This window comes from Bactrocera latifrons, unplaced genomic scaffold, assembly GCF_001853355.1.
Source record: "Bactrocera latifrons isolate USDA-ARS-PBARC rearing strain unplaced genomic scaffold, ASM185335v1 scaffold_226, whole genome shotgun sequence".
Taxonomy (NCBI): domain Eukaryota; kingdom Metazoa; phylum Arthropoda; class Insecta; order Diptera; family Tephritidae; genus Bactrocera; species Bactrocera latifrons.
Genome location: NW_017535808.1, coordinates 398449 through 425491, shown reverse-complemented (window position 1 = coordinate 425491; position 27043 = coordinate 398449). Strand labels below are relative to the sequence as shown.

Sequence of the window (27043 nt, the reverse complement as noted above, 5' to 3'; positions counted from 1 at the left end):
TGACGCTCTTGCATGTGATTTTACATATTTGGGCACTTGAGGCGAAAAGCGCAAAGAAAATGGCAATAACAACAAATAAATTTTAAAGTGTCCCAGTAGGAAACACATGAAACGGGAGATGGTGGGATCATTAAAGGGAACGTTTTGTAAGGAATGAATCCAAAAAATACACTTTTTCTGTCAAGTATCTATTGATACGGCTTAAATTGTAATATCAGGTTGTCAACTATCTTAGAAGGACGTGGCTTTGACTTCCGGATTTTATAGAATATTGCTCTCACCAGCCCTTAAACTTCTATCACTCATTACGGTATGAGTTCCTTATGTTTCAATTGCTACTTTGAGTATTCCAGTAGTTACTGAATCTCAAGGCTTTGCTCACTTTCTTCGTGATTAAGTGTCCTTTAGTCACTATATGACAATCATATCATAGAGAGCCTTTGCTCGAACTCAGGAGATGCTGAAAATGGGTGCATACAGTTGATGTAGTTTCTTCAAAATCGTAAGCGATACTTCCTGGAGCGCATGCTATTAAGTTCTCTACCAACTATCTTTAGATCCCAAGATTTGTTGACGACTCGAAATAAAAAGATCTAGGCTATCCTTAGTCATGAAGGACAAATTTAATTTTGGAAATACTGTGAATCCATGCATGATTTCAACTCAAATCACTTTAAAACGAATCGTACTCTCGTAAACTCTATGGCTTTTGCACCAACCCTGAGAAAACTTAATATGTATAGCTAGAAGAGATTTAACATATTTTTGGTCGAAATTTTGTTTCATTCCTATGTATCAAGTGACGCTCATAAAAATCGGTCTCTGACACATTGAGCAGTAAATATACACACAAAACAGGAAGTCACCATATTATAAAAGCATAAATTGTGACGACATAGTACTAAACCGTCTAGAATCCGCAACAGCAAGTATCAACTAATGTGTAAATAAAGTAAGACAATAAAAAAAAACGAAAGGTTCAAATAGTTAGTGGATGGCATTGAAAGCATACCAAAATAACCCTCCCCCTACACTACCAGCCAGCAGTTGAAGAAGTCGTCATTTTTCTGGTCGATCAAATCGCTTAGTTCGGCTATTAGTTATAAAGTGTAGCGGGACAGAAAAAAAAAACCCTTAAAAAAGCAGCGTCTAATGCGCCTTGAGTGACTAAACGAGTGGGCTGAGTTCGTGTTATGGCTCTGCCAACTGGCGAGCGTAAGCACTTGGCTTGTACATCTGCTCTCCAACATTACGTTTTCACTTTTACTTGCCAAAAACGTATTCACTGTCGCGCTAGATTTATTTTACACGAAATTTTTTCGGTTTTTTTGACTTTCGTAGCATTGGAAAAAAATAAACAGTTAACTAGCGAATATGAAAATATTGCCTGCCACTTTGTTTAGCCGTACCCACTTCTCGTTCCCTTCAAAAAGTAATCATGCTTTGTTAGCCGACTGCGTTTCGCGGCGAAAAGTCAAAAATACATGTGTTGAGATTTGTCTTAGATTACCCTTTCACTTGTGCGCGAGCAACCTTCCTCAGCTGACTGAGTCGTGAGCCAAAATGTTGCGCGGAAAAATTTGCATAATTTGTTAAAAGACATTCCAAACTGGAATGTGACTTATGGCTAGCGTAAGCGAGTATGCATTATGGCGGATCTTAGCTCAGATTTGCGAACTGGTGGGTGGTTGGTGCGTCTTAGTTCTTTGTCAAATGCGTCTCTTCGAGTAGACATGATAAATGACTTTTCAATAGCAACGTGACACACTTAATTCATGGGCACATCCGAAATAATGGTCGTTATTATTTCATTTTTGGTTTTGTATCACTAATTTATGAAATTTCAGCCGGATTTTAGAAAAATTTAAATATTGCTCCCTTTCGTTCAGTCGGTGATATGATTGAATTCAAGGTTTGTGAAATAGTTGAGGCCGTAGGCAACACAAAAGGTTGGATGAGTCATATCTTGAATGAGCAATTGGACGTTAGAAAGCTCTTAGCGCCATGAATGGTTGCAGAGTTTGTCCACTCCGGTCAACACGTGAAACCATAAGACCGATTTCGAGTAATATTTGAGGCTGTCGAGCTCAATTTAAAGAAGTATTTGCGTCATTTCGTGATCATCGCTGAAACAATCCATCAACAATCCTCTGGATCATACCAGAGCTGAAGGAATAGTCGGAACAGCTGATTTTACTCGGCCAACCGGCTTCGAAAAACGATTAGCAAGGTCAGCGGACTCTGTTTTGTCGAATTATTATAAAAGAAGCCCCCATTTGGAAAAGAAAAAAGTGAACTTCCACCATGACAAGCACCGGCTCACACCTCCGTGTCGCCATGGATCGAATTATGCTACCAACTGCTGTCCCATCTCCCTTATTCTCTAGATTTTACTTTATGTTACTTTTTTTTTGTTTTAAACTTGAAAAAGTCGCTCATCGGACAGAAATTTTCGTCAAATCGAGTTGATAATTGGCCCAAGAAACATATCGAAAGCCAACATCGTTTCTGATTCTTCGCAATTCGGTTCTGTTGTCGCAGAAACCAGCTCTGCAGTTCATCGTACAGTATGCCGACCAGACTTCTGACACAACTCACTTCATTCCGGACAGAAATTTGAGTTTAATCGGGGGGTTTTCGCAGCCATATCATATTTTTCAGACGGATAAAAAAATGCTTAACACTAGGTCAAGTTTATGGAGCTAAGTGTACATTTTTCCAAAATGTTCTTTTGTAGGCTAAGTACTTATCGGATCAAACTCGTACAGAGAAATAATTTCGATAGTGGTCTTACGAACCCTAAATCGTTGTTAATTTAAACATATTCAGTACAACTATATAAAACGGTCACTATGTCTAGTCTCCCTCTTTATATCCGAATGAAACTGTTAAAATCTATTTTGAACCGTTCGTCTAATATTGCTTTCCTCACTCACTTTCAGGTTTGGTTTCAAAACCGCCGCGCGAAATGGCGCAAAACGGAGAAATGTTGGGGACGCAGCACAATCATGGCCGAGTACGGATTGTATGGAGCGATGGTGCGCCATTCGTTGCCACTGCCGGAGACCATCATCAAATCGGCTAAGGAGAACGAGTCAGTGGCACCGTGGCTACTAGGTATGGAGACGGAAAGTAAATGCAAAAATTTATCAAATTTACTTTTTTAATTATGCAAATACGTATGCGTAAAACAAAAGTAACGGTAGATTTTAGTTTTGTTTGTAGTTTACTAATTATTTTTTGATCAATCTTTAATTTTGTGAAATAACTCTTTTGTTTTATAACAAACATTCAACAACAATGAAAATTTTGAAAATTGTGAACATATTTGAAGTGCATGATAAATTCATGTTGTCGCCGATTTGCGTCATATGTTCATAATATTAACTAGACGCGTACCTCACTCCACCCGCCGCCCGCCGTGAGGCATCTCTATTGAATTAGTAGAAATGACTTTGCGGATTAGCCACAGATAGACATTAGATCGCATAAAATATTCAATAGACAATTGTCGCTCTACAACAACAACTTCCTCTTCCTAACTGCCTTTGAGCTGAGGGGTGATGAGCAACTGGTAGCGCAACAACAACAATGAAAACTAATAAATATTTTCATGTTTCGCTCATTTATGCATTCGAGGGGTGTAAATTTATGCTTTGCGTACTCATAATGCCCCTTTCACCAGAACTTCGCCAAGTCTTTGTATTATCTGTGTGCGCTTCCACTTTTGTCCCATCGCCCTTCACACTTGGGCTTTGGCGTAGTTTGAAGAAGGCAGATATGTGCTGCTGCAATTTCTGCTCATTGTACTCATTATACGCTAACTTGATCCTTTTATTGTTAATAATCGCTCAATAAATGCAAGAGAACGACGAAAAATGCTGCAAGAAGTAAGGAAGTGCTAAGTTCGGCTGCAACCGAATTGTGACAAAAAAGTACCCGGAAGTTGTAATTAAAATATTTATTTTATCGCCTTCAAAGTAATCTCCGCCAGATGGAATACATTTATGCCACCAATTTTTCCAGTCCTCGAATAAGTACTTTTTGGGATGGCCTTCAACTCCATTACCAAATTTTGTTTTATCTCTTCAATCGAACACATTTCAGTCATAGTTCGAAGCGATAGTACATTATTAAGTAAAATCCATGAATTGTTCTTCCAAAGTTCTGGACGTTTTCGACGGATGTTTTCACGCGAACCCCTCAATACGACCAAATAGAACTCCATATTGACTGTCTGTCCCTCCGGAAGAAGTTCATGATGCACCAAACCACAAATATTAAAAAAAGCAAAGAGTGTCATTGCAATATGTGAAGGATCAGTGAAAACCATTTGGAAAGATCATTTGGGCCTAAGAGAAGTGAAGGCACGATTGCTTCCAAAATCACTAAATTTTTTCGAAAAACAGCGTCGCGTTGAGATTTATGAAAAAATGCTTTTCGACTATCAGAACATCATGAAACGTACTATTTCTGGCGATGAGTCTTGTATCTATCTGAAACAGACGACTAATCCACCGAATATCGTGACAAAGGTGAGCCCACCTATCAACGAGGAATTTTATTTGAATTACACTCAAATATGGCATATGGGAACCCAACTCATTTGTGACTATTATATATCTCACACATTAACCGATGTTTGCGATAAAAAGTTAACTATATATATATTTGGGTCTAAATATTCAGTATCTAGGGGCTTGAACAGATGGATTTGGACAATTTTTGCTCAGTGTGTCAAGTGGCATATTCTCACGGCACTAATAGTGCAAAGTTTTGTTCCGCAATATTGATTGCTTCTTGATTTGTACACTGGAAGAAAATATCGTCGTAGAGCTTTTTTGAAATAGTTGGGAGCGTAATAAAAATTCGTTTATCTGATTATAAGAAAACGTTCCGTTACAATTAAGGGGTTACATGTGACTTTTTATTGTTACAAACAGGGAAACTTTGACATTTTCGCGAGAATTTTTTAGAAATTTTTTGTGATCGAGAAAATAAAAAATCTTCGTCCAAATCTCTAAGAATTGTATCTGTGTACAACTTCATGAAGATCGGTTAAGTAGTTAAGAAATCTTGCCAAACGACTTCAAAAACTTCAGTTTCGAGAAAAACGCGTTTAAAGACGACGTGAAATTTTCGGACAATACTCTAAAGATGTTGTAGAATATAAAAAGACAATTGAAACCCGTAAACCAGTGTAACCCCTTAAGAGCTTAGAGTTGGAGAGCGTTCCTTAGAGAAAAAACACACCAAAAATATCAAGCGTAAGAAAGAAACGCTTTTTAGACGCACCCTAATACATGTATGTTTATATTTAGTTTGATAAAATTTGAATTTTTAATTAAAAGAAAATTTTTAAATTTAAAAAAGTTTTAAAAACAAATTAAAAAAAAAATATCTAAATATGAAAATTTAATTTAAAAAAAGTTTTAAAAACAAATTTAAAAAAATATCTAAATATGATTTTTTTGTAATTTTTTAAATTTGAATTTTTTGTAATTTTCTGTATATGTTTTTCTCAATTTCTCTTTGTCATATTTTGTGATAATCTCCTTAAATTTTTATTTTTGTTAATTTTTTTTTTTGGTTTTTATTTCAAATTCAGATTAAAATTCTTCAAATTCATCGAATTTTATTTTTAACTTTATTTTTATGTGTTTATGTTTAACTAAAACATTTATTTTTAAATCTAGTTTTAAATTTTGTTTTAATTTTATTTTAAATTTTAATTTTTTTTTTAATTTTTCTTTTAGTTTAAATTTTTAATTTTATTGTAAAAAGTTTAATAATATTCGTAATTTTTCTTGTGCACATGTTTAAATTTTAGTAATAATTTTAGAAAAAGTTTAAAATAATTGTAAAATCTGGCAATACTGTTGTTGTCTCAATCCGTATACCCTTAATACCCAATTTCCATTGTTCTCTGGCTAATCTCCAACTGATCTTATTTGTTGTGTTTTTAAGCACTTGCCTCGCGATTTAGTTCTCTTTCATTGCTCATTGCTTTGCCCTTGCAACCACTTACAATTGCCCTTCTAATCCCTAACCACTGACACTGGACAATAAAAACATTGCGCTGCTGCGTCAATACGCCACGCTGAGGCTACTTGTACACGTAATCTAGTCAAACGCATGACATATGGCCACACCACAACACCGCCTCCCCTTCTCCCTCAAGTATACGTGTACTTGTTTTTGTTTTAAGTTGTAAGCCCACTTTAGAGAGAGCCTATTGTCTACTCGTATTTATTCATATATTTTCATATACTATCTATGCATGTATGTATGTACATATGTACGTGCTTATATCCTTAAAATTTTGTTGATGTGTGTGTGTGTGTTTACGCGTCTTTGTTGACTTCAAGTAGCTTAACGCGGATTTAAAATGGCAATTTTCATTTAATTCCGTTTTATTTTATTTCATTTATTAACTGCTGTCAAAACAGCCAAGCCAACCACCCGCTGCCGCCGCCCACCACATAACCGCCCGGCCGCATTTCATTGCTATTCAATACAATCGTGCCATAAATACATTCGTACTGGTTCGTTTCTTCTCGCAATCTGCTTGACATTTTTAATTTTCCACCGCCCTTAATTTATGTCCTTTAATCGCTTTGATAATTTCAATTAAAAACGCTTGCAAATTCTCATTTCGTATATGTGGAGGGGGCTGGGGGGAGCATGAGTCGCATTATAGTGACATCTCTCTTTCTAATTAGAAATTAATAATAGAGAGACATTAAGATTACAGTTAAGGCATACATATATGTAGTATGTATTGTTGTTGCGTGCCTGGAATGACTGACAGGCTTAGCGGTTCAATAAAATATTTTCTTGTTCATATAAAAGTTTAAATCGCTTTTGTTAAGGCGGCTGAAACTCATTCATAAAAGGACTTACTTGTTATTGTAGCGTTAGAAAATATCCCCGTTACAAAATACTGCACTCCGGACTATTACAAGCATCCTCTCGTTGACCATTGGTACAGCGGGGTCCGCATGCCTTCGGTCAAGAAACATAATGAGGTCCTTTCAAGCAGTTTCTGTTGGGTTTTTTTTTTCAGAAATCATCCTTGCAGTCGATCGAACAATACACCGACCAGACTCAACCCACTTCATAGCAATTAACACCGTGACCGACTCCCTATCAGAGCATGGCGCACTTCAAGCAAAATCACCACCCATTGCAGACCAAGAGTTCGAGTTGATCCAAGAGTTTAGACGCGCAATGTCATTCTGGATGCTGTAGGAGGTTAAAGTCCTACTTATCCACAAGCGACCCCGACTATGCCAAATATATGACCATCGAGCAATGAGTGCTCTCATGACTCTAGCCACATCTTTGCATATTCAGCGAACTAAACGTATCTAACTCCCTTCCTCCCGTTCCCACGACAGTCGGGTCTACGAAAACGGGAACGGACTGTCTACTCGGCAGAACTGTGCCGTCACAACAACAACAGCAACAACTCCCTTCCCCCTATGGTCCGACTCCGTTAAAAGCTTCATGGCCTTACCGTTAGATGATTTTAATGACAACCACAGCAACAAGTTCAGTCGTATTTGACCGGGTAACAGTACGTGCTCCGTTCCAATTATGCAGACCCGACTGTCGTGGTATTCATATTTTAAAGACCTGGGGGACCTTATGGGTTAAAATTGAAAAACAACTTCTAATTTTAAAAACATTTCATTCACTGAAACCTCCTTTTTCTACAATTTTTAATAAAACATCAAAATTTCATACTAATGACTGCCCTTCCACCCCTTAGGCATGCATCGCAAATCGATAGAAGCCCAACAGACATTCAAAGATGACTCCGGCGTTAGCGATCACGAAGACTCGGCTGGTTCGAAATCCAATGACGAAGCGCACCGCCTCAGCTCCTCCACCGAGTCGTTGAATGTTGTTAGTCCGGGACCGACGCACGAGCGCACGCACATATCCTCAAATGCGACAACACCCACAGCTACCACAGCTTCATCATCGTCGCCGCACATCGATTTGAGCAGTCCCTCACCGCCCACATCGCATGCGTCAACCGCATCGCTGGCATTACAGCTCTCACCATTGCAACAACATCAGCGACATTTGTTCCAGCAAGTGCTAGTGCCGCCAACCGCACAACCCTCTTACCATCCGCTCATGGATGCGGCCAATGCCAGCGCGGGTGCGGCGACAAGCAAAGATTTCCACATGATTATGAACACGGCTGTGGCAGCGGCAGCGGCAGCCGCTGCGGCAAGTGGTGCTGCCACTACTGCTGGTGGTAGTGGCACAGGCGGCGCTGTAAGCGGTTTACATCATCATGGAAACGGCACGGCGGCTGCGTACGCAACGCTCGATCATGATCCGGACACATTTCGGTGCGTTTGAGATTTGCGTCACATTTAAGATCCATATATAGTAAATTGTGTTTCCTTTTCTCTTGTAGCAACAACTCGATCGCCTGTCTGCGCGCCAAAGCGCAGGAACACCAAGCTCGTCTGCTCAATAGTGGTCTCTTCTTGCAGGTGCGTTCCTTCGCCGGTTTCCAAGCCAACAGCCATGCGTCGAGCGTCAGCAATTCCGCCAGCAGTCGCGCTGCTAATACCAACAAAAGCAATAACAACAATGAATTCATAAAAATTGCAGACAACGTGGGTGTAGGTCAAACATCACCTGTGAATTTTGTTGGCATCTGTAATACTGATGGCAGCGGGCATAACAACAACAATATTGAATTCTGCTTGCCGATTGCAAGTGCCTTGCAACAACAGCAGCAGCACCAGCAACAACTGAAGTTGGAGCGCATGTCCTGTGATCTGTAGTATTAAAATGCAATTACCTTGCATCAAAACATCAAGCCAAAAACAACAAAAATATTAACGAATTTATTTAAAAATTAAACTTTACAAATTATAATAATTGAAACAAAAAATTTTAAGCTCATGTATGTAAATATATCTAAGGAAAAATATATGTATAAATTTAGGGTTTAAAAATTTAATTCAATGTAAAAATTGTGGTAATATATTTATAAAAATATTTTTATCATGGTTAATTTCCTCCATTATATGCGTAACAAGCTCGTATATGTCTAAAAATCATTTTAAAAACAATACTTTAAAAATATATTTAATAAAAATAAAATTTTTACAAAGAAAAAAATATTTCGTATATTGTGCATTTAAATTAATTAATTTATTCATTTTATGATAGCCCTTTCAATTCCCTTCAATTTGATACCCATATCGCCATACTACGCCAAGAAATAACGAAATGCATTTTTTGAACGACCCCGTCGCGTGCTCTGCTGCCAAATCGAAATTTTTGGGAATTGCACCAGGCGACCATAAGTGCCCAGCAAGCAACCACCGCAAAAAAAAACACCACGTACACGAACCGTCGATCTAGCAGTTTAGCAAAAGCACGAACCGTCGATCTTGCAGTATAGCCGAAACACAAACCAGCATCACTACTTTACCTACATCTCATTGCAAACTGCCTTACCCACACAAATGTCACAGTACGGCAACATTTGCTGCCGGTAAACAACACGTCAGATTTTGTTGTACTTTCTGCAGAAAATTGCATTCGCAGAATAATTTATTCAAAATAAACAGCTGTACGAATACAATTCATTCAATTATAAGAAGTAATTTAACAAAGACGTCGCTATGCTGTTGCGGCAAGTAATAGTAATATTACCATTGCTGTTGTGCTCGGTGCACGCAGGACCTGAGGAAAAAGAGGGTGTGCGCTTCGCCAATCGCTGTGAAGCTTGTAAAATACTAGCCACCGAACTGCAGGAGCGCCTAAAGGAAACCGGCAAATCACACGATGTCATCGAAATGGGGTAGGCTGAAAATAAAGAAATATTTTGTTGAAAATTAGTTTTTATACTAAACAATAATGCTTATTTATCTGCAGCTACTCGCTTGACGATGTGAAGCCAAAAAAGCGCACACAGTATCGTCGCAGTGAATTGCGTCTGCTCGAGTCATTGGAGAATGTTTGTAACCGTGTTTTAGAATACAATTTACATAAGGAGCGCACAGATAGCACACGCTTTGCCAAAGGCATGTCACAAACCTTTAAAGCGCTGCATGGACTTGTTGACAAAGGTGTCAAAGTCGATTTAGGCATACCATATGAATTGTGGGATAAGCCGCCAGTTGAAGTGACACAAATGAAGACACAATGTGAGAATCTGCTTGAAAACTATGAGGACACAATCTCCGATTGGTACTTTAATCATCAAGATGACAAAACACTGATAGCACATCTCTGTGAGGATGCTGTGTTGGCACACGACGACCGTAAATGCTTGCAGGAGACTTTGCCGCCTCTGGATAGCGAAGATTTTAACGATGTTGATGATGATTATGGGGACGATGATGTTACAGCTAAAACAACTAAGCAGTCGAAAAAGAAACGAAAGTCAAAGCAGAAAGGCGATGCCGGCAAATATGATGCAAACAAAGAACTTTGATTCAGTGGCGTAAAATAAGTGTGCAATCCCTGTATGTGTGCATGTAGAAATGCCAAATTCACGCGCTGGTCAACTGGCCGCTTATAATTGCGAACAAAAATTTTTCACATTTACTTTTAAGTAGACCTGAGATTCCTAGAGCATTTACAATTTGTATTACATAATTTTAAAAATATATATAACCAAATTAAGAATAAAGTTAGAAATTTAACAATAACAAAAAATTTTTTACCTTGGCCGAGCACTAAAAAATAACCAAACATAAAAAAATAGTAAGGAAATGCATAAACACAATAAAAAAAAAACAAAAAATAAATAAATTAAAAAGAACTACGCAGCAATTAAATAACACTAAAAGCATTCTATCGTGCCGTAAGCACAAAAATTAAACAACATAGACAAATGTCCAAAAGAATGCGTTGAAAACTAGAAAAGCTAAAGGAAATACACAACGTGCCTTGCGATCGATCCACATGGATATTTCCTGCGGTGTCAGTGTGGTCCAGCCGATATTGTGTTGCGCCTCGCCCATTTCAACGCTTGCCAAATCCGCTTTTTTGTAAGGCATTGAATCGCCAGTATTTAATGTTGTGCTACTAAAACTAGTCGATTTCGATAGATTATCCACCGCTTCATGCTCATGTATCGTGTTTATCGGTATATTATGTACCGTAAGATAATTATTAAATGGATCGTTTTCCTTCTGTGTACTTGCTGGTGGCACGCAGAAAGAACGCGAACGTCCAGTGGCACGTCGTTTGGAGCGTGGCGACAATGTTGATTTGAGTATATGTTTGCTATTCATTTTTTTCACATCCACATTACGCTTGCGACGCCAAATTGTGTTGACGAAAGCGAATTCGATGAGACTGCCGAAAATGAAGAGCGTACAACCGAGGAACCACACTTCCGAAACTTTTATGTAACTAACCTTGGGTAAAGTTTTACCTAATAATATAGAACAAAAAAATGTTGAATATATGAGCAATAATAATTTAACTTGTTCGCTACAACCTTGTGCTGAGGCTAGTGTTATAAATGTTAGCATAGTGCTGGTGCCCAGCATGATGCGCGGTGGCGCTTGATCTGCTTGCAACCAGAAGGACACCCAAGAAATTGCCACTATAAGCATTGAGGGTAGAAAATAATCCATCACATAGAAGCCGACTTGACGCGTTAAATGTACCGTGAAACTTAGTGAGCTGTAATTGCCAGCGAAAGCACCATGTCGTAAATCATTCAAATCGGCATTGACGACAGTTTCATTGGACCAAGCACCATGCTGCATGTATTCGGTTAGGTGTAGCGCCGGATCGAGAGTTATTGGACGCTTTTGTTCCCAATGCAACACAAGCTCGGATGTATTATACATCCAACTCTCCAATATTGTGCTGCAGTGCTGCTCATCGAAAGGGAATTTCTGCAAATTCATCCAACAATAGAGCGTAGCTTTAATGCGTGACGATATGATTACGGTTCCATCGGGTGAAATTGATGTCAATATATCCTTTTCATTAGTGCCTGAAAAAATAAAAAAAAAAAATACAAAATAAAAAAACAATACAAAGAAAAATTACAAAAAATAAAAACAGAAAAAATAGAAGCAAAAATTATAAAATTACAAAAAATAAAAAAATTACAAATTATAAATTAAAAAAAAAATAAAATAAAATACAAAAAATAATAATAAGAAACAAAAAATGAAAATAGTAAAAAACATAAAAAAAAAAATCATAGCAAACAAATACAAACCATAAACGCACACTTCAATTATTACTAGAAAGTTTACCTAGCAAACTTGAATCCCTTTCATTTGCCAGAAAAATATGCGGCATCCAAAGCGTGTCTCGTAATTGTTTCTCACCCAAAATAGGTTGTCTTCGCTTTGGCGCCACTTTACGGAAAGTTAACCGCGTATCGAGATATCGTAGCTGGAGCAACACGTGTATTTTAAACTGCAAATCATGCGCTTCCAAATTTTGCATGAAGTAAATGTAAGCACGCACATACACGTCTATGGGCAGGCGTGCACCATTCGATTCGGTGTAGCTAACCGGCCGCTCCAGGCGATCATAACGGCAACCGTGTGTAAGGCGTTCAATTAACTGTGTTTGTGAAAGATTATCAGCATCATTCAAGGACGGACAATCAGTATCAGCAGCTCTAACTGTGGCAGCTAATAAAAGAAAAATTGCGAATCTCAGGCTTGACATTATATCAAATTTTTAACGTGCCTGTGATGGCTACTTAACACTATTAAATTATAATTTTATCTATTTTAAAGTGACATTAGCGACACTAAAGTGTTAAAGTAATACTATAACGGTTCTTTTGTGTCAATTATTGTTGTATAAAGTACAGTTATATTCTTGCTGTAACTAACTGGTGTATGCATTTAATATTTAATTATCTACTTTACTTTATTTCTTTGATTTCTTTTAATTGCTTTGTATGCATAATTATTTCAAAATATAAAAATAACTCCTTCAAAACAGTTTGATTTATCATGTATTTTACATGTCACCAACACCATCACTCCACAACAGTGATATTCAAACTATTGTTTACAAGCATTTATGGTGTTGCCAACTACGTAAAAAAATTTGTTTATTGAGTGGTGTTGCCATTGTCCTTCCTTATTCGTAGAATATATAATAAATAAATTGAAAAATTTGCACATCAGTTGTTGTTGTCGTATTGTAGCGAAGAAAACATTTCCAAAATTTAAGCGACATATATATTGTATATAAATCCCTCTCTTATATATTGTATATAAATCCCTCTCTATGTTAAGATCTCTCCATTTCTTACAAAACTATGTCTACGTATGCACTCACAAATTTCTGAAATTTTAATTCAATATTTCAAGTATGGCATCACTTAACACCACGCCACAGCTGTTTGCGTCTACAAACACAAAATCGGGATTTCTGACAACTTTGCGAAAACTTCACGCGCTAATAAATTTTTACTTTTTCTATAAAGTATTATGGATATATCTTCAAAAATAGAAGAATAAATGCATTTTATTCACATTTAATAGAAATAATATATAATCTGTGCAGTGAGCGAGTTTTATATAGTGTAGCAGGCAATCGGCACTTAATCCTAGAAACATGCAGCAGGTATGGTAAAAAATTGTTTTCATTAATTTTAATAAAATATCTATAAATTTAGATGATGGAAACGATGGATGCCTCAGGATCGGCCAATGAATCTGAAACACCAACAGATGCGCCTGTTCTTATGGAAACAGATGAACCTACTGAGCCTGCTGCATCTACAGCTGGCATAACAAATGCAGGAAATAACGCCAATGCAGAAAGCGGTATCGACAATACAGGTAGTGCAGAATCCGGCCCTACAACTTCTGATGAAACGAATGATAACAACAACGTAAATGAGAACACCAGTCAAGCTAGTGATCAACACAACGGTGTGTCTTCAAGCACCGATATGCCACCGCCGCAGCCAACTGGAAATGTGCCTGCAGGAGAAAATGAAGCTTTAGCAACGACGCCGTCAGGGCCACCTATTGACGAAGAAGATGCTAAATGGCATACTGTGGGCATTTATAGTGGACTTAACGCCACCGTTTCTTCATACATTGATAATAGCATATGGTCATCTTCTGGTTTAAAATTGACATCTAAAAATTTACCGGATCTTACAACAATTCAACGTGTGAACCTTGAACCTGGCACAGCTTACCGTTTTCGCTTGCGCGCTATCAATACTTGCGGCGCTAGTGATTGGAGTGAGATATCAAGCTTCAAAACTTGTCTACCCGGCTTTCCAGGCGCACCATCAGCTATTAAAATATCAAAATCATCCGAGGGCGCTCATCTCACCTGGGAGCCACCACCAAGCTGTGTGAACTCTAATGAAATCATCGAATACTCGGTTTATTTGGCTGTAAAACCAGGCAAAGATAAGGATGGTAAGCCTATTGGTGCTGGTGCACGACTACCAGCCCAACTTGCATTTGTACGCGTCTATGTGGGCGCAGCCAATCAATGTACAGTAGCACATTCGTCCTTGGCGACAGCACATGTGGATTGCTCAAACAAGCCAGCTATTATATTCCGCATTGCAGCGCGAAACGACAAGGGTTACGGGCCGGCGACGCAGGTTAGGTGGCTGCAGGATCCAGTACAGACTGGCTCATCTCCAGGCGGTAGTTTGGCTGGCAATACGGGTAGCATACAGTCTCCAACACGCATCAAGCCGGAATTGGGCAGTGCATCGCCAAATAAACGTTTTAAGGGCAGTGGAGGAGCAGGTGGGGGTGGACGCACTGTTTTGCCTTGAGTGGGTTTACAATTAGCAAATCGTGCGCAGGACACTAATATTTAGTTTATAAGTAATATTTTATAAATAAAGCAACAAATACAATTCAAAATTAATCTATCTGTAAATGATGAGTCAAATGTAAACAGTCGATTAAAATTTCGTAATCCATAAAGGCATGGCTCCCAGTTTCATACAGCGTTTACATTATACTTCCTGAGATTATCTGTAAGCACATTATAAAAATATCCCGTTTTTTTTTTGTATATACATGTACAAGAACTTGGAATCAATAAAATTAATTACGAATGCATGTCGATGTGTTTAGAACTTTCGAACAGTTGCTGATGATTTCAATTCTGTTTGATTTCTATGCAGTTTTTTTAACATTAAAAGGCTTACCTTCGATAGAATTCGCACACACCTCCAAGTACTCTGTATTATTGTGGTCTTTCATAAAGTTGGAGGCCTTTATATGTACACTATAATCTGGTCCATATTTTAGGAAATCACTATTATCAGCAGGTATGTCTTCTGGCAGTGGTACGCCGCAACAGGTGGCGGTCAATTGGGTCCACAAACGACTAGAATTTGTAAAATTATAACCGCCACCTCCCAAAAGCACAGTTGGCAATCCATTCATTAATATAAATTCGACACATTCAATTAAGTCTGCTGGTGTAAGGTTTGTGCCACCGAGTGGATCACCAACTAATGCATCGGCGCCACATTGTATCACACACACCTCAGGATTGTATAATTGCAGTATTTTTGTCAATACACTAAAAGCAACAGATATGTAGCAGACTTCATAAATGAGCACCTTTAACTCACCGTTTAAGATACTTGTAGAAGTTTTTACCGCCTATACCACTTTGATATGGAAAATTTGCTGCATAGCCTTTACCCTCACCGAAACCACAATCATCCATACCGCCAGTGCCTGGATAATAGCCACATTCATAACGATGCATCGAAAAAGTAAAAACACGTTTGGTTACTTCAAACGCTTGCTGCACACCATCACCATGATGTGCATCCAAATCTACATAAAGCACCCTTTTGAAATGTTTACGCAGCACTAAAATGCCTAAAACGATATCATTGACGTAGCAATAACCGGCTGCGCGATCACGCTGAGCATGGTGCCAACCACCAGTCCAATTGATAATTATAGTCTGTTCACTGTTGTTTGTTACACCATATTTGCACAGTGCAACACAAGCACTCATTGTACCGCCCGCCACTGTGCAAGCATATTCCCAAACGCCTCGCCAACTGGGACAATCGAAACCCAAACCATACTCGATGTGTGTGAGTGTTGTGTCTAATGCACAGTTGTTATCTTCGTCATCACCGCTTGAGGAGCAAGCTTCCTCTAACGTGTCATTCAGCATTTTCTGTTTAACAAACACATTTGTTGTACTTTTTGTTTTACTAAGCGTAGCTTTCTTCAGCAACTCTTCCACATAAGCGCTATTATGAAAACGGCGTAAGTCTGTATATTTGCAAATTCTCGGTTCCAGTCGTTGCATATGCTTCAGTAGTCCATATGAAGCAATCAGTGAGTGGGTTAGTGAAGCCTTTAAATAATTCTAGTTAGCGTTTTCGCATAATATTGCAATGTTACTGCTTACCCTACCCCTCACTGCTGGGTTTTTGTCTGCTTGTTGTATTAAATTGCCATTATGCACATAAATTACATTTCTCTTTTGCATTTTTTAATATTTATAAAGCAGATATTTAAAAAAGCGCGGTTTGCGGGAAAACAATATCAACAAAATAGTTCGAGCAGTGCGGCCAAGTTTAGTTTTCTTATAAAAGCAAAGAGTGTTGCTGAAAAAACAAAAAAGGAAAGAAACAAAACACAAAAATATTAAACCAAAAATCATTTCGAAGACGAAAGATAATGAAATAAGGGATTTGTTTAAATAATTATGTGGAAATAAATAACGATAATATTAATCGTGCCAAACTTTACATTACACTTTAAACAGAGTTGTTAAGTTTATTTAAAATGCTTAATACATAATTATAACTTACCTTGCTCAAAACTAACAAACTCCACACTACATAACAATTAATAAATTTTATTTTCTGTAATTACTGCCGTTGTTTTATAAATTTACAGTTTCATTTTAAACTACATTCATATTAATTACTCTTATTCCTACGTTTATATACTCCAATTTAAAAATTCCTTCAATTCAACTAATAGTTATGTTTCTATTAACATTCGTTTCTTTTACTAATATTCCAAATGCTTTTTTATATCTACATTTAATTTACTAATTTATTACTTTTATGCATTCGGTTAGAACTAAAAGTACAGTTAATTACTTATGTATTATTGACATGTACAAAAGATTTAGAATCTATGAATATGCGAAAGTAGTTTAGTACGTTTGTTAATTTAATACTTCTAACTGTTTTAAAGTTAATTATATAGTTTCACTACAAAATATGTTGTTATTATGTTTTCCAAGAATCGTACAAAAATTCGTAACAGTTATTTGTAATTATATATTACTTTGTGGAATAACACAATATACACATATATTTGTAATTGTTAGACTAATACTATTTATTGGAGTTCAGAGTAACAGCGAAGAAGTCAATTGTTGCTGATTTATCTATATACAGACCTTAAGGACTACAGACACATATACATACATAAATGTAATACTAATTTATATATTTATATTATTTATATAATTTATATTTGTCTGTGTTATTTATATAATTAATATATTATTCGAATTATTTTTTTATTGTTTATATCTGTCTCTTATACACATCTAGATGTGTATAAGAGACAGATTTAACACCTATGCACTGTTAAAAAAAGGTTAACATTGTCTCGACTAGTGGAGTCTCGAGTTTGAAGCGCATTTGAAGTAAAAATGAGCCTGGAGACTAGGACTGCCACTACAGCAAAACTTGATTTAAGCTGACACCTGTAGCTTTGTATTTTCTCAGCCGATTGATGTTGTGAAAACTATTTCAAATCGATAATCAGTTGAGTGAAGACGAACAGTTAGCTTGGTTGCTAAGAATAAGCTAAGGGGTAAAGGGGGACCTTGTTTCCATAATGCATTCATCATCTTAAGCCTTTCAAAACTGCAGCTTTCCAAACTAACCCGAAGACTCGGTGGTTCTTATATTAAAAACAAGGATTTTCTCTCTGCTTTCTGATTATAGACGCTGCAACTTTTAGTTGAATTTTATATCGAAATTATTTGAATGGCTCCATTAATGTTTCTTCGTTTTAAACCCTTTAAGAATATGCTGCTTGGCTAAAACTTTGTCTAGAGCCACTCAAACTTCACAAATATTCTGCCATTTACAGCAACTATAAAACACCCCATAAAGACTCTATAGCGCATGGAAGTAGTCTCTGGTATGGACTCTGGGGTCTGGTCTGAAATTAGCTTATAAGGGCTCACAAAGTGCTTTATATTTTACGAACAGAAATCTCTAAAAGGGCTGCATAATCCATTAATTTTCTTACATTTACAGTGGCGATAAGTTGCTCTATAAAGTTGTAACGAATGGAGCGAGTCCCTGGTTTGTGCTCAGAACTTGTATGCTAAAATGAATGCAGTTCAGAAAAAAGTAGGATGCATAAAATCTAGTAATGCGTTTTGAAACGTGTACTCGAAATATTTACGCTAAGAAAGCAATGCCTTGCCGTATCAACACAGCTTTTAACAATTCTGGCACAAACTATACAAATTTACTATTTACAAACCTAGTCACTATGCAAGTTTATAGATTAGTCTAACACTTTCACTTATTTACTCAAATTTTCAATGTCCTCAAATCGCTGCTAAACCTAGTACTCACTTACATACAATCTGTTGAAGACTCCATTTCGGGTTCCTCACTCAAAGTGTAAACACTCATGACCGCCTGCGATGCACTGCCGCTGATTGATGGATCCAAGCAGGATTGCGACGACAATGTGGAATTGTCCAAAATAGGTGCGTTCAAGGTTGTAAGACCGGCACCAGTCGGTAGCAGATTYGGCGGCGTCGCAGCCGTGGTTGCTGCACTTGTGTAGGGCGTTAAGCTGTTTAAAGGCATGGTATTTGTATTTGCGCCTTTTAGGAGATGTGTTGAGGTGGTTGACAAGCTGTTCGGATCCATGGTGAGTATGGGAACTAGCTCATGATTGACATAGTCTTTCAATGCATGCAGCTGACTTAGATCTGTGTCCAGCTGTGCGCCGTAAGCGAGTGAAGTTGGCGTGCCTGCGAAATGGAACGAAGATGAGTTGAATTTAAAAATAATTTAATGGGTTTGTATTACCTGTCACCAGCGTCTCTTCGGTGGGATTGCGTTTGTACAAGCTTGTGCCCTTCTCAAATTGTCAAGGCGGCATATAGTAGCCTTGCTCCTCACCCATCGTATCCAGCGCATTGCTTGCTTTCTTGAATTCTACCACGATTTTGATGCGATGCACAATCTCCTCGTGTATAACATTGAAGCACATCGCTGTGAGCGCCATGCCAGACATGATATAAATTGAACAAAACCATGTGGTCGTAGTGGATTCGCGTCGTAAACCCGGTAGCATATCACCAAAACCAATTGTTGATAAACTCATGAAACAGAAGTAGATGCCATCGAGTATGGGCCAGTCTTCCAGTCGGTATAGTACGACTGCACCGATTAGTATGTAGATGATCATCATTGAAAGGCACAACAAAATTGGCGCCAATATACTGAGCCCATGCATGGAGCCACGTGATTCACTCGCACTCAACGAATCGATGTCGGGTGGCAACATCTGTGTGCCACCAGTTAGATTTGATTGTTTCTCCGTTGTGGCGTATGAGTCGTGTACATAGTAAGGTTCCTGCAAGGCAGCCTGTTGTTTACGCAATTCCTCTTGCTGTCGTTTACGCTTCATGCGACGCTCCTTTTCAGCCATACGCTTTTCATCGTAACAACAATAGCCGCAATTTGAGCAGAGACAACAGCATAACGCTTTGGAGAATACCTCACGTGCCACTTTTGCTAAAATGCCACCAGTACTGGAGAGATAAATGAGCGTAAGCGGTATGCCGAAAATGGCGTAGACGAGTGTCACCAAACGGCCGAGCGTAGTGCGTGGTGCTATGTTACCGTAACCTATATGGAGTTGAAAAGAAGTAGCACGAAATAAATTAATACGGTGTTACATAAGAAACATTCAAAGTAAAATAAATGTATGTAAGCTTATTTAAGCTCCCATACTTTAAGCCTGATGCTTAGTGTGGGTTCCCCACATTTTCATGTACTGTGGATAAAACCTAGAAAATTTTCCTCTGAACGGCTGGGCTTCGCTTTATCCCTAGCTTACTAGCCGTAACCTCGCTTATCTTCAAACTTTAACTTCATTGAACTCTAGCCTGACTTGGCTCCTCCATTAGTTTGATCTTTACCTCATTTGTCTTTTTAATTTAACTCGTTTAACTTTTTTCATTACCCCGCTTGGTCCTTAGGTCTTCATGTTCCGAGCTTGGAAGTTGAAAATTATTTTGGGGAGAAGCATTAATACAACAACAATGTCAGCTTCGAAATTTATCGCAGCATAATTCTTGCCAACAGATAGCATCTTCGGATTGAGTAGGTAATTCAGAAGTAAAGTGCTCTCTCGACAAACAAACACCAAACTCTACTCATCATCCTCGTCCTGCTATTTAGTGCAGATGCATGGACGAGGACAACAGCTGTTGAGTCGGCTTTAGGAGTTTTCGAGAGAAAGGTTTAAGGAAGATTTGTGGTCCTTTGTGCATTAGCAACGGCAATACCGCAGTCGACGAACTACGAGCCGGATGAAGCAGAGAATCCACTCCTTTGCAAAAAACTAGGTGGAGAAGATCTACACTTGGAATCTCCAAATTGGTGCCAACAGTGAAAGGGAAGAACGACTGGCTCTCAATTCCAAAAGCGAGCTCGATTTCAAACTGTAACAGGGCTAATAACAAGGTAAAGTTTCGTACTAAATTTTGGGTGAAATACGATTTTAACTAAAAGTGGGCGGTGTCACGCCTTTGGTGCCACTTTTCAAAAAATTTTGGACCACAGCTGCCCCTCCTTAACCCGATTCCCTGTCTCAAGTTTATGTTTTGCAGCTGCAATTGTATTAAAATGCTACTTTGTAGGCGTGGCAATGATCCACTTTTGCCCAACATATTGCCATAGCGTAATAAATGTTTGCCAAATCGAACGTTTATCTCATGTTAAGTATTTTTTCATTACCCTCATTTATTACTTTCGTTCCTTGCGCGAAGTAATAAAACAATAAGATATTCATGAAATGACACAAATTTTGCGCTTGAATGTTTGAGAAGCGCTGTGGTGTTGTTTTAAATTACATCAATAACAGTAAAAATTTACAATATTGACTGATTGAATTTCGACAGTTGACAGGGAGTGTAAAATTAAGTATGTAGATGAAAAAACTGCTTTGGTTTTTTATTTTTTTATTATGTAATTTTATATGCATAACGGTATTTGAATATATGCACATATTGTTTCAACTTTTACTTCGATTATTGGCATTTTTATGATACTTTAATGTTCGGGAAGTGGCGGTTTTATTGGCAGCAAAAATAAAAATAGAATATGTAAATAATGCTAATGGCTTAAGATAAAGACCGAATACTTTTGTTTTGACAGGAAGCGACAGCAAAATTTCGCAAACGAATATGTTAGGGGAAAAGAGTTTAACTGAATGACTGCAAGCAGCACATTGATATGTGAACTCGTGAATGTTGTGTAGTAATAAACAATAATGTTTGAGATATCGAATATAATTCCCATATTTCTTTTTATGAACTCCAAACTCAAAAAGTTTCTCGCTGGAGAAAGATTTCACTCATATGATCAGGTCAATATGAAGTAAGCACCTTTCTTGAAGCGTTCGAATGTTCTTCTGGTAGAAATCGGTATCGAAATGATGGAACACTAGTTTAAATGTATTACTCTCTTATGATGAGGAGACATAAAAAATTTATAGATATATACGATGCAGTCATATTTTCATAACAAAAAACGATCTGTCATATTTAGGTCAAGGACTTATGAGCTCTGGTACAATAGTACATATCTACAGGTTATAGATCTCAGGAAAGATTACCGGCTGATGAGCATTTTGGACAGCCACTTCAGTCTCAATAACTGCGCAGTGTAGACGGGATTTTTCTGGTTTATTATTGGACTGTTGCACCCTAGACCAAATCAGCACGTGCTGATTGACTACCAGCAGGTATAGGATCCAGGGTAAACTGCATGATGTCCAGGAAACTCTTTGCGCTCAACAAGGTATACCTTTCAGTGGTTAAAAGAGGTCATTAAAATTCAAGTAAATTTCAAATGTAGAGGAAAGCTCTACAGTCAGCTGCAATATTGGATGCATCGGTTGAATATGTTGTCAGGACTTTCGGACATAGTTAAATAAGCAGGGAGTTGGTGGATAAAATAGACCACATACACTCGCGATTTATTCGGGAAAGAAAGCCTCAAGTCCTACTAAAAAAGGATGAATGTCGAAAGAGCATGCAGCTCGCAAGCGGTATTTACAAAATCTCTGCAGACTCATCGAAAATGTCGATTGAGTTGGAGTTGGATAAATTTCTCGGAGCTGGATCTCAGACGACCCTTCAATTTCTCCGAATATCACAATATTTTCCTGGCGGAAGTCTTTGCGATGAGGAATGCGGCTGAGATAGCTAACAATGTAGAAAACAACAAAGTGAAGATCAATATATAGATCATTAGTCAGGCGGCAGTAATCTCACATAGCTTTATGTCAGAGAATGTACCTAGAAGCAGGAACGGAGATTTAGTGGAGGCCGAAAAGCCACAAAAGAAACTGGGTTTCTAGAAACGAAATTGCTGATGAGATTGCCAAAAGTGTTATTCGTCTGACTACCAAACCAGTACAAGAAACATGGAAGTCACTAAAAATGATATACAACGAAATTTCCGACATTGATAACAGACGTTTTAGGAAGAGAAGGCATGCTTTAAAAACATGTAAGATCACCAAGATTATGTGGAAGAATCCCGAGGAAAGACACGAATGTTTTTTAATCAGACGGTCTCGAAAGGTCAACCGGCATGGGTATAAGTAATGACGATACATATAGAAAATATAGAAAATGTAGGAAAGTAGGTAAGAGAGACACTGTAACATCTCCTAAGCTTCTGTCCAGCATTATCAAGAACTCACCTTAGATATTTAGTAACTTTGTAGTTACAGGGACTAGACGAAATATCAGACTTAGATATCAAGTCACTCTTAAAATTCGCGAAAAACATTGATGTTCTATATAACGATTATTTAAAAACTATTCAAACTACACTGTACTACAATCTGGCATTACTAGGGCTGTACGTTGTGACATCCGGCCAGTATAAACCTAACCTAAAACAACTAAATTCTTGCTAACATAACATAATAAAAAAATTGATTTTAGTAATATATAAAAAAGTACTTAGTTTTTGTAGTAGGTAGTTCATGCAACTTAAATAAAATATTATTTTCTTATATTTTCAATAAAAAAATTAATTTCTTTTATGATTTTATATATGAAACACCTTCTTTTATATACGTATACTTTTCAATCCCTGGCCATATGTTGAATTTTAATTGTTTAGGGTGTGCACAACACAAAAATCGTAATAAAAACGGAATACAAAGAAACGGGCTGAAGCAATTCACAAACTACAAATACTTTATATTAGTAGTTGTTGTTGTTGTTCTTGCTGTAATACGCATTACTTACAATTGCATTTGTTTATTGCCTGGCTTGTGCAGTTGTACATCTGCGAGTGATTTTTTATAGCCGTAAAGCTTGACGCCAGAGTCATGAAATACAAAGTCCAAAGCCAGTTGGCTTTGCGCCTGTGCATATGCTTTGCATTTTTATTTATTAGCAAATTACTTGCGACTACAACGACAAAAGCGTCAATATGTTTGCGCTATTGGCACACAATGCTATAAACCCACCAACCACCAACAATACTTGGGCATTGTTAGCTGCAACAACAAAAAAAAAATCTTACAGTAAAGCATTGCGTATAAGAATTGATGCAAATACTTTTTGCTTTCATTACGGGAGACAGCAAAGAAGTTGGCATAATGTATGCAGCTGTAGAGGCTGTTAAGCTACAACAAGCCACCCTGCGTAGTTATATGCTTGCGTTTGTAAGTATATATGCTGTTGGGTTAGTAAATCCGTGTCTGTGTAGTAAATTTGCAAATTGAAAGAAAAAGCAGAAACGGAAAAATTCTGCTGATATTGGCAATTTGCAAATATATTATGAAGATACTTTATTGTTTGTTGCGTATGTCCTTACTGGTCATCTCCCACACAATTGTTGTCTTTATTGGTTACCCAAACGTCTGCTGTATGGGACGAGAAGTGGCGTAAGTCACATTTTGTGTGCTCCTGTGTGTTAAAACAATATGCGCGTACACTCAAACACAAACACGCACACGCACTTATGTGCTATTCTATTTTTACTTGACTCTGACTGTATGCCATTATTGGCCATTATTGCCATTGGCATAAATTAAAATTTACGATATCTCACGCTGCGTTTGTGGGTGTGGAAATGTTATTCACATGCTTTCGTATATATGTATTTGCAAGGTTATGTGTTTTGTTATGCTTGTGCCCCGTAATATGTGATACTAGCTTAGGCGTACAGAGCTCACTTCCGTGCATATATTGCTGTTTGAGACAACATTTTTGCAGGTTGAATGCGTATAGGGGAATCAAATACAAGTAGAAACTCTGTGAGTTAAATTTTGGAGTAGATTTTTTCCCATATTTTAGTGTAAACTACTTTTTTGGTAGTCAAAAGCTTTAAGTTGTATTCTAAGGGAAGTTTAGTATAACGAATGTGGCAAAAGAAAAGATTTGAGTGTAAATTTAATGAATCGAAAAAGTGTATCAACTTTGTCTGCTAACCGCTTTTCATTTCTCTAAAACACCGTCATAATACAACTGACTGGCGGAAAGGGTAAGACGAAGGATCAAGAGGAGCAGCTGTCAAAATAAACATGAGCTTTATAGCAAAATGTTTTTTCTAATAAAATTTCCTTGAGGGCTAGCTGTCACAGAAGCTGTCAAAGTACGTGAATATTTTTCTAATAAAATTTCCTTGAGGGCTAGCTGTCAAAGAAGCTGTCAAAGTACGTGAGTATTTTTCTAATCAAATTTCCTAGAGGGATAGCTGTCACAGAAGCTGTCAAAGTACGTGAGTATTTTTCTAATAAAATTTCCTAGAGGACTAGCTGTCATAGTAGCTGTCAAAGTACGTGAGTATTTTTCTAATAAAATTTCCTAGAGGGATAGCTGTCACAGAAGTTTTCAAAGTGCGTGCGTGCTTTCTTAATAAAATTTCCTAGGGGGCTAGCTGTCAAAGCACATGTGTACTTAATTCAATAGAGGTATGACTGTCAAACTATTCATCAATGTAAACTCGTTTATGCTTAATTCTACTCAATTGATTGCTTCTTGCATGTCTCAAATATAAAAATACTTTTTGTTAGTAATTTTTATATAGGGATAGTTCAAAGTAAACACAAGTGTACTTAATTCTATGACAGGTGCAAAAAAAGGTCTAAATTGAGTTTTGATATTGAATTTCGTCGAGAGATAGTTGTCAAACCAGCTGTCAAAGTCAACTTTATGAATAATTTTATGACAGAGTCGAATTTAATGGAGTTGGAGGTATAAAGCGATTATTGTTATAAAATTTCCTACAGGGATATCTGTTCAAAGTTCTAAAGCCTGCTAATGAATTTGCTGATATCTTTTTCATGAATTTTATTGCGTTTTTTTCCTTATATAAGTTCCGTGTCTCAAAACATGGCTATATTAGAATTATTTATTGTACATAAAGTAGATATTGCTTCCAAAATGGGATCCATATAACACATTGGTAACATTTTTATATCGACAATATAATTGCAAAAATAATGGAAGCATTCTAACATATAACTGGCGCTGAGCTCGTTCTGTCCATTAAAATTAAAGTATGCTTTGGAGAAAACCGATTAAGAAGTCTTATAAAAAGCAAGTTATATCCAAAAATATGTAACCAATGCCTACACAATTCACATTACACACTAATTGTTTTCAACTAATAGCTTTTGCTAGCCAAAGGGGAAGTATTTTTCAAAAAGTAATTAACCGTAAGCTTATAAATCCACTTGCTATGCTACTAAATTAAAAACTGCCATTTAAAACTTACCAATAGTCGTCAGAACGGTGAGCGAGTAGAGAAACGCTTTGGCGAAATTCCATTCGTGTGGTCCATGACCATGACCGTATTGACCGCCGTGTGTGTGTAGGAGTACAGCTTCCGTAGCCGGACTATTACCGGCAATCGCCGCACCATTTCCGCCGCCAGCAGTGATGCCGCCATCCATTTCATGTGATAATTGCAGTAGCGCGTCCTCGTTCAGTCTCTTGATTAATTGGTCTTGAAATTTGGCAATTTCCAAAGCGGCTAGCCTAAAAATGTGTAGGGAATTGATAAAAAGAAGGAGTAAGTAAGTAAGAAATGGCAATTGGTATATAACAGTATGCGAATTATTAATGCATTGGAAAATGTAATTTATGTCGTTTAATATTTTTTTTTTGAGTATGGAGCGCAGCTATCATTTTTAAAATTCTTTAAAAAAGTTTGCAGGCAATACATACTATATAATACTGTCTATTTTTCAATTATTTAAGAAATATTGGAATGTAGGTCAGGGAAGCTTAATATAGTATAAGTATAAAACAAAAATTAGTAGTTGCATAATGTGTGTTTAATAGAAAAATGTTGCATACTTTTAGGATTAGTTGCCGACATATCAGTCGAGACTTAAGCTAACTTAACAAAAAATTAAAATATATGTATTTGTTAATAGCCAATTTATTCTTTAGCATTTCTAATAAATACAGAATTCCGGCAATTTGTTACGTATACGCACCGTCAGACATCAACAAATTTATTCATACATTTGTAATAGAAAACAACATTAAAGTAACGTTAGAAAATACAAATTGGTTGCAATAAATGTTGAATTACAGAAAATTTAGAAATATAAATTCCAATGGAAATCAAAAGATTAAGATATTAAAAATTAAAAGAGAAATTGAACTAATTGTTCTTTAACCATACATATAAATTTAAAAAACTTGAATAATCAAATAATAACAAAATTTAAACAGGAAATTATAGCGATTTAAAAATTAAATTTAATTAAAAACCAAATAAAAT

The 27043-nt window shown here is 37.1% G+C and overlaps 5 protein-coding genes across 7 annotated transcripts in view; 3 read left to right on the top strand and 2 right to left on the bottom strand.

Moving 5' to 3' along the window:
• LOC108968699 (diencephalon/mesencephalon homeobox protein 1-like) overlaps window positions 1-8884 on the top strand; it is a 60046-nt gene extending 51162 nt beyond the window's left edge. The window contains exons 4-6 of the mRNA XM_018932874.1: window positions 2943-3132; window positions 7775-8369; window positions 8438-8884. Of these exons, the coding sequence (XP_018788419.1) occupies window positions 2943-3132; window positions 7775-8369; window positions 8438-8813 (1161 nt within the window). The 3' untranslated portion in view covers window positions 8814-8884. The remainder of the gene's footprint in view (window positions 1-2942; window positions 3133-7774; window positions 8370-8437) is intronic.
• Window positions 8885-9535: 651 nt separating this feature from the next.
• Window positions 9536-10707, top strand: LOC108968704 (protein canopy 4). The gene is made up of 2 exons (XM_018932882.1): window positions 9536-9841; window positions 9916-10707. Exons 1-2 carry the CDS (start codon window positions 9663-9665, stop codon window positions 10475-10477), a joined length of 741 nt encoding a protein of 246 aa, XP_018788427.1. The 5' UTR covers window positions 9536-9662; the 3' UTR covers window positions 10478-10707.
• Window positions 9736-16551, bottom strand: LOC108968702. 3 transcript variants are annotated; one of them, XM_018932879.1, is made up of 6 exons: window positions 16405-16551; window positions 15602-16350; window positions 15170-15549; window positions 11492-11998; window positions 10935-11425; window positions 9736-9846 (listed from the first exon to the last, which is right to left on the bottom strand). In XM_018932879.1, exons 1-6 carry the CDS (start codon window positions 16483-16485, stop codon window positions 9829-9831), a joined length of 2226 nt encoding a protein of 741 aa, XP_018788424.1. In that variant the 5' UTR covers window positions 16486-16551; the 3' UTR covers window positions 9736-9828. The 3 variants fall into 3 exon arrangements, with proteins under 3 accessions (XP_018788424.1, XP_018788422.1, XP_018788425.1); XM_018932877.1 differs by lacking the exon at window positions 9736-9846 and having other exon boundaries at window positions 10756-11425; XM_018932880.1 differs by lacking the exon at window positions 9736-9846 and having other exon boundaries at window positions 10756-11425; window positions 16410-16475.
• On the top strand, window positions 13381-15080 carry LOC108968703 (host cell factor 2-like). The gene is made up of 2 exons (XM_018932881.1): window positions 13381-13602; window positions 13655-15080. Exons 1-2 carry the CDS (start codon window positions 13594-13596, stop codon window positions 14786-14788), a joined length of 1143 nt encoding a protein of 380 aa, XP_018788426.1. The 5' UTR covers window positions 13381-13593; the 3' UTR covers window positions 14789-15080.
• Window positions 16552-18932: 2381 nt separating the features above from the next.
• Window positions 18933-27043, bottom strand: part of LOC108968701 — a 172707-nt gene continuing 164596 nt past the window's right edge. Inside the window, exons 5-7 of the mRNA XM_018932876.1 lie at window positions 26027-26289; window positions 19079-19903; window positions 18933-19020 (exon numbers count right to left, since the gene is read on the bottom strand). Of these exons, the coding sequence (XP_018788421.1) occupies window positions 19140-19903; window positions 26027-26289 (1027 nt within the window). The 3' untranslated portion in view covers window positions 18933-19020; window positions 19079-19139. The remainder of the gene's footprint in view (window positions 19021-19078; window positions 19904-26026; window positions 26290-27043) is intronic.

Coding starts and splice junctions, on each gene's coding strand:
- LOC108968704 (XM_018932882.1), top strand. CDS start 9,663: ATGCTGTTGCGGCAAGTAATAGTAATATTACCATTGCTGTTGTGCTCG. Junction 9,842..9,915: donor CACGATGTCATCGAAATGGG/GTAGGCTGAAAA, acceptor ATTTATCTGCAG/CTACTCGCTTGACGATGTGA.
- LOC108968702 (XM_018932877.1), bottom strand. CDS start 16,485: ATGCAAAAGAGAAATGTAATTTATGTGCATAATGGCAATTTAATACAA. Junction 15,550..15,601: donor TTCTACAAGTATCTTAAACG/GTGAGTTAAAGG, acceptor TGTTGCTTTTAG/TGTATTGACAAAAATACTGC. Junction 11,999..15,169: donor GTGTGCGAATTCTATCGAAG/GTAAGCCTTTTA, acceptor TTATTTTTTCAG/GCACTAATGAAAAGGATATA.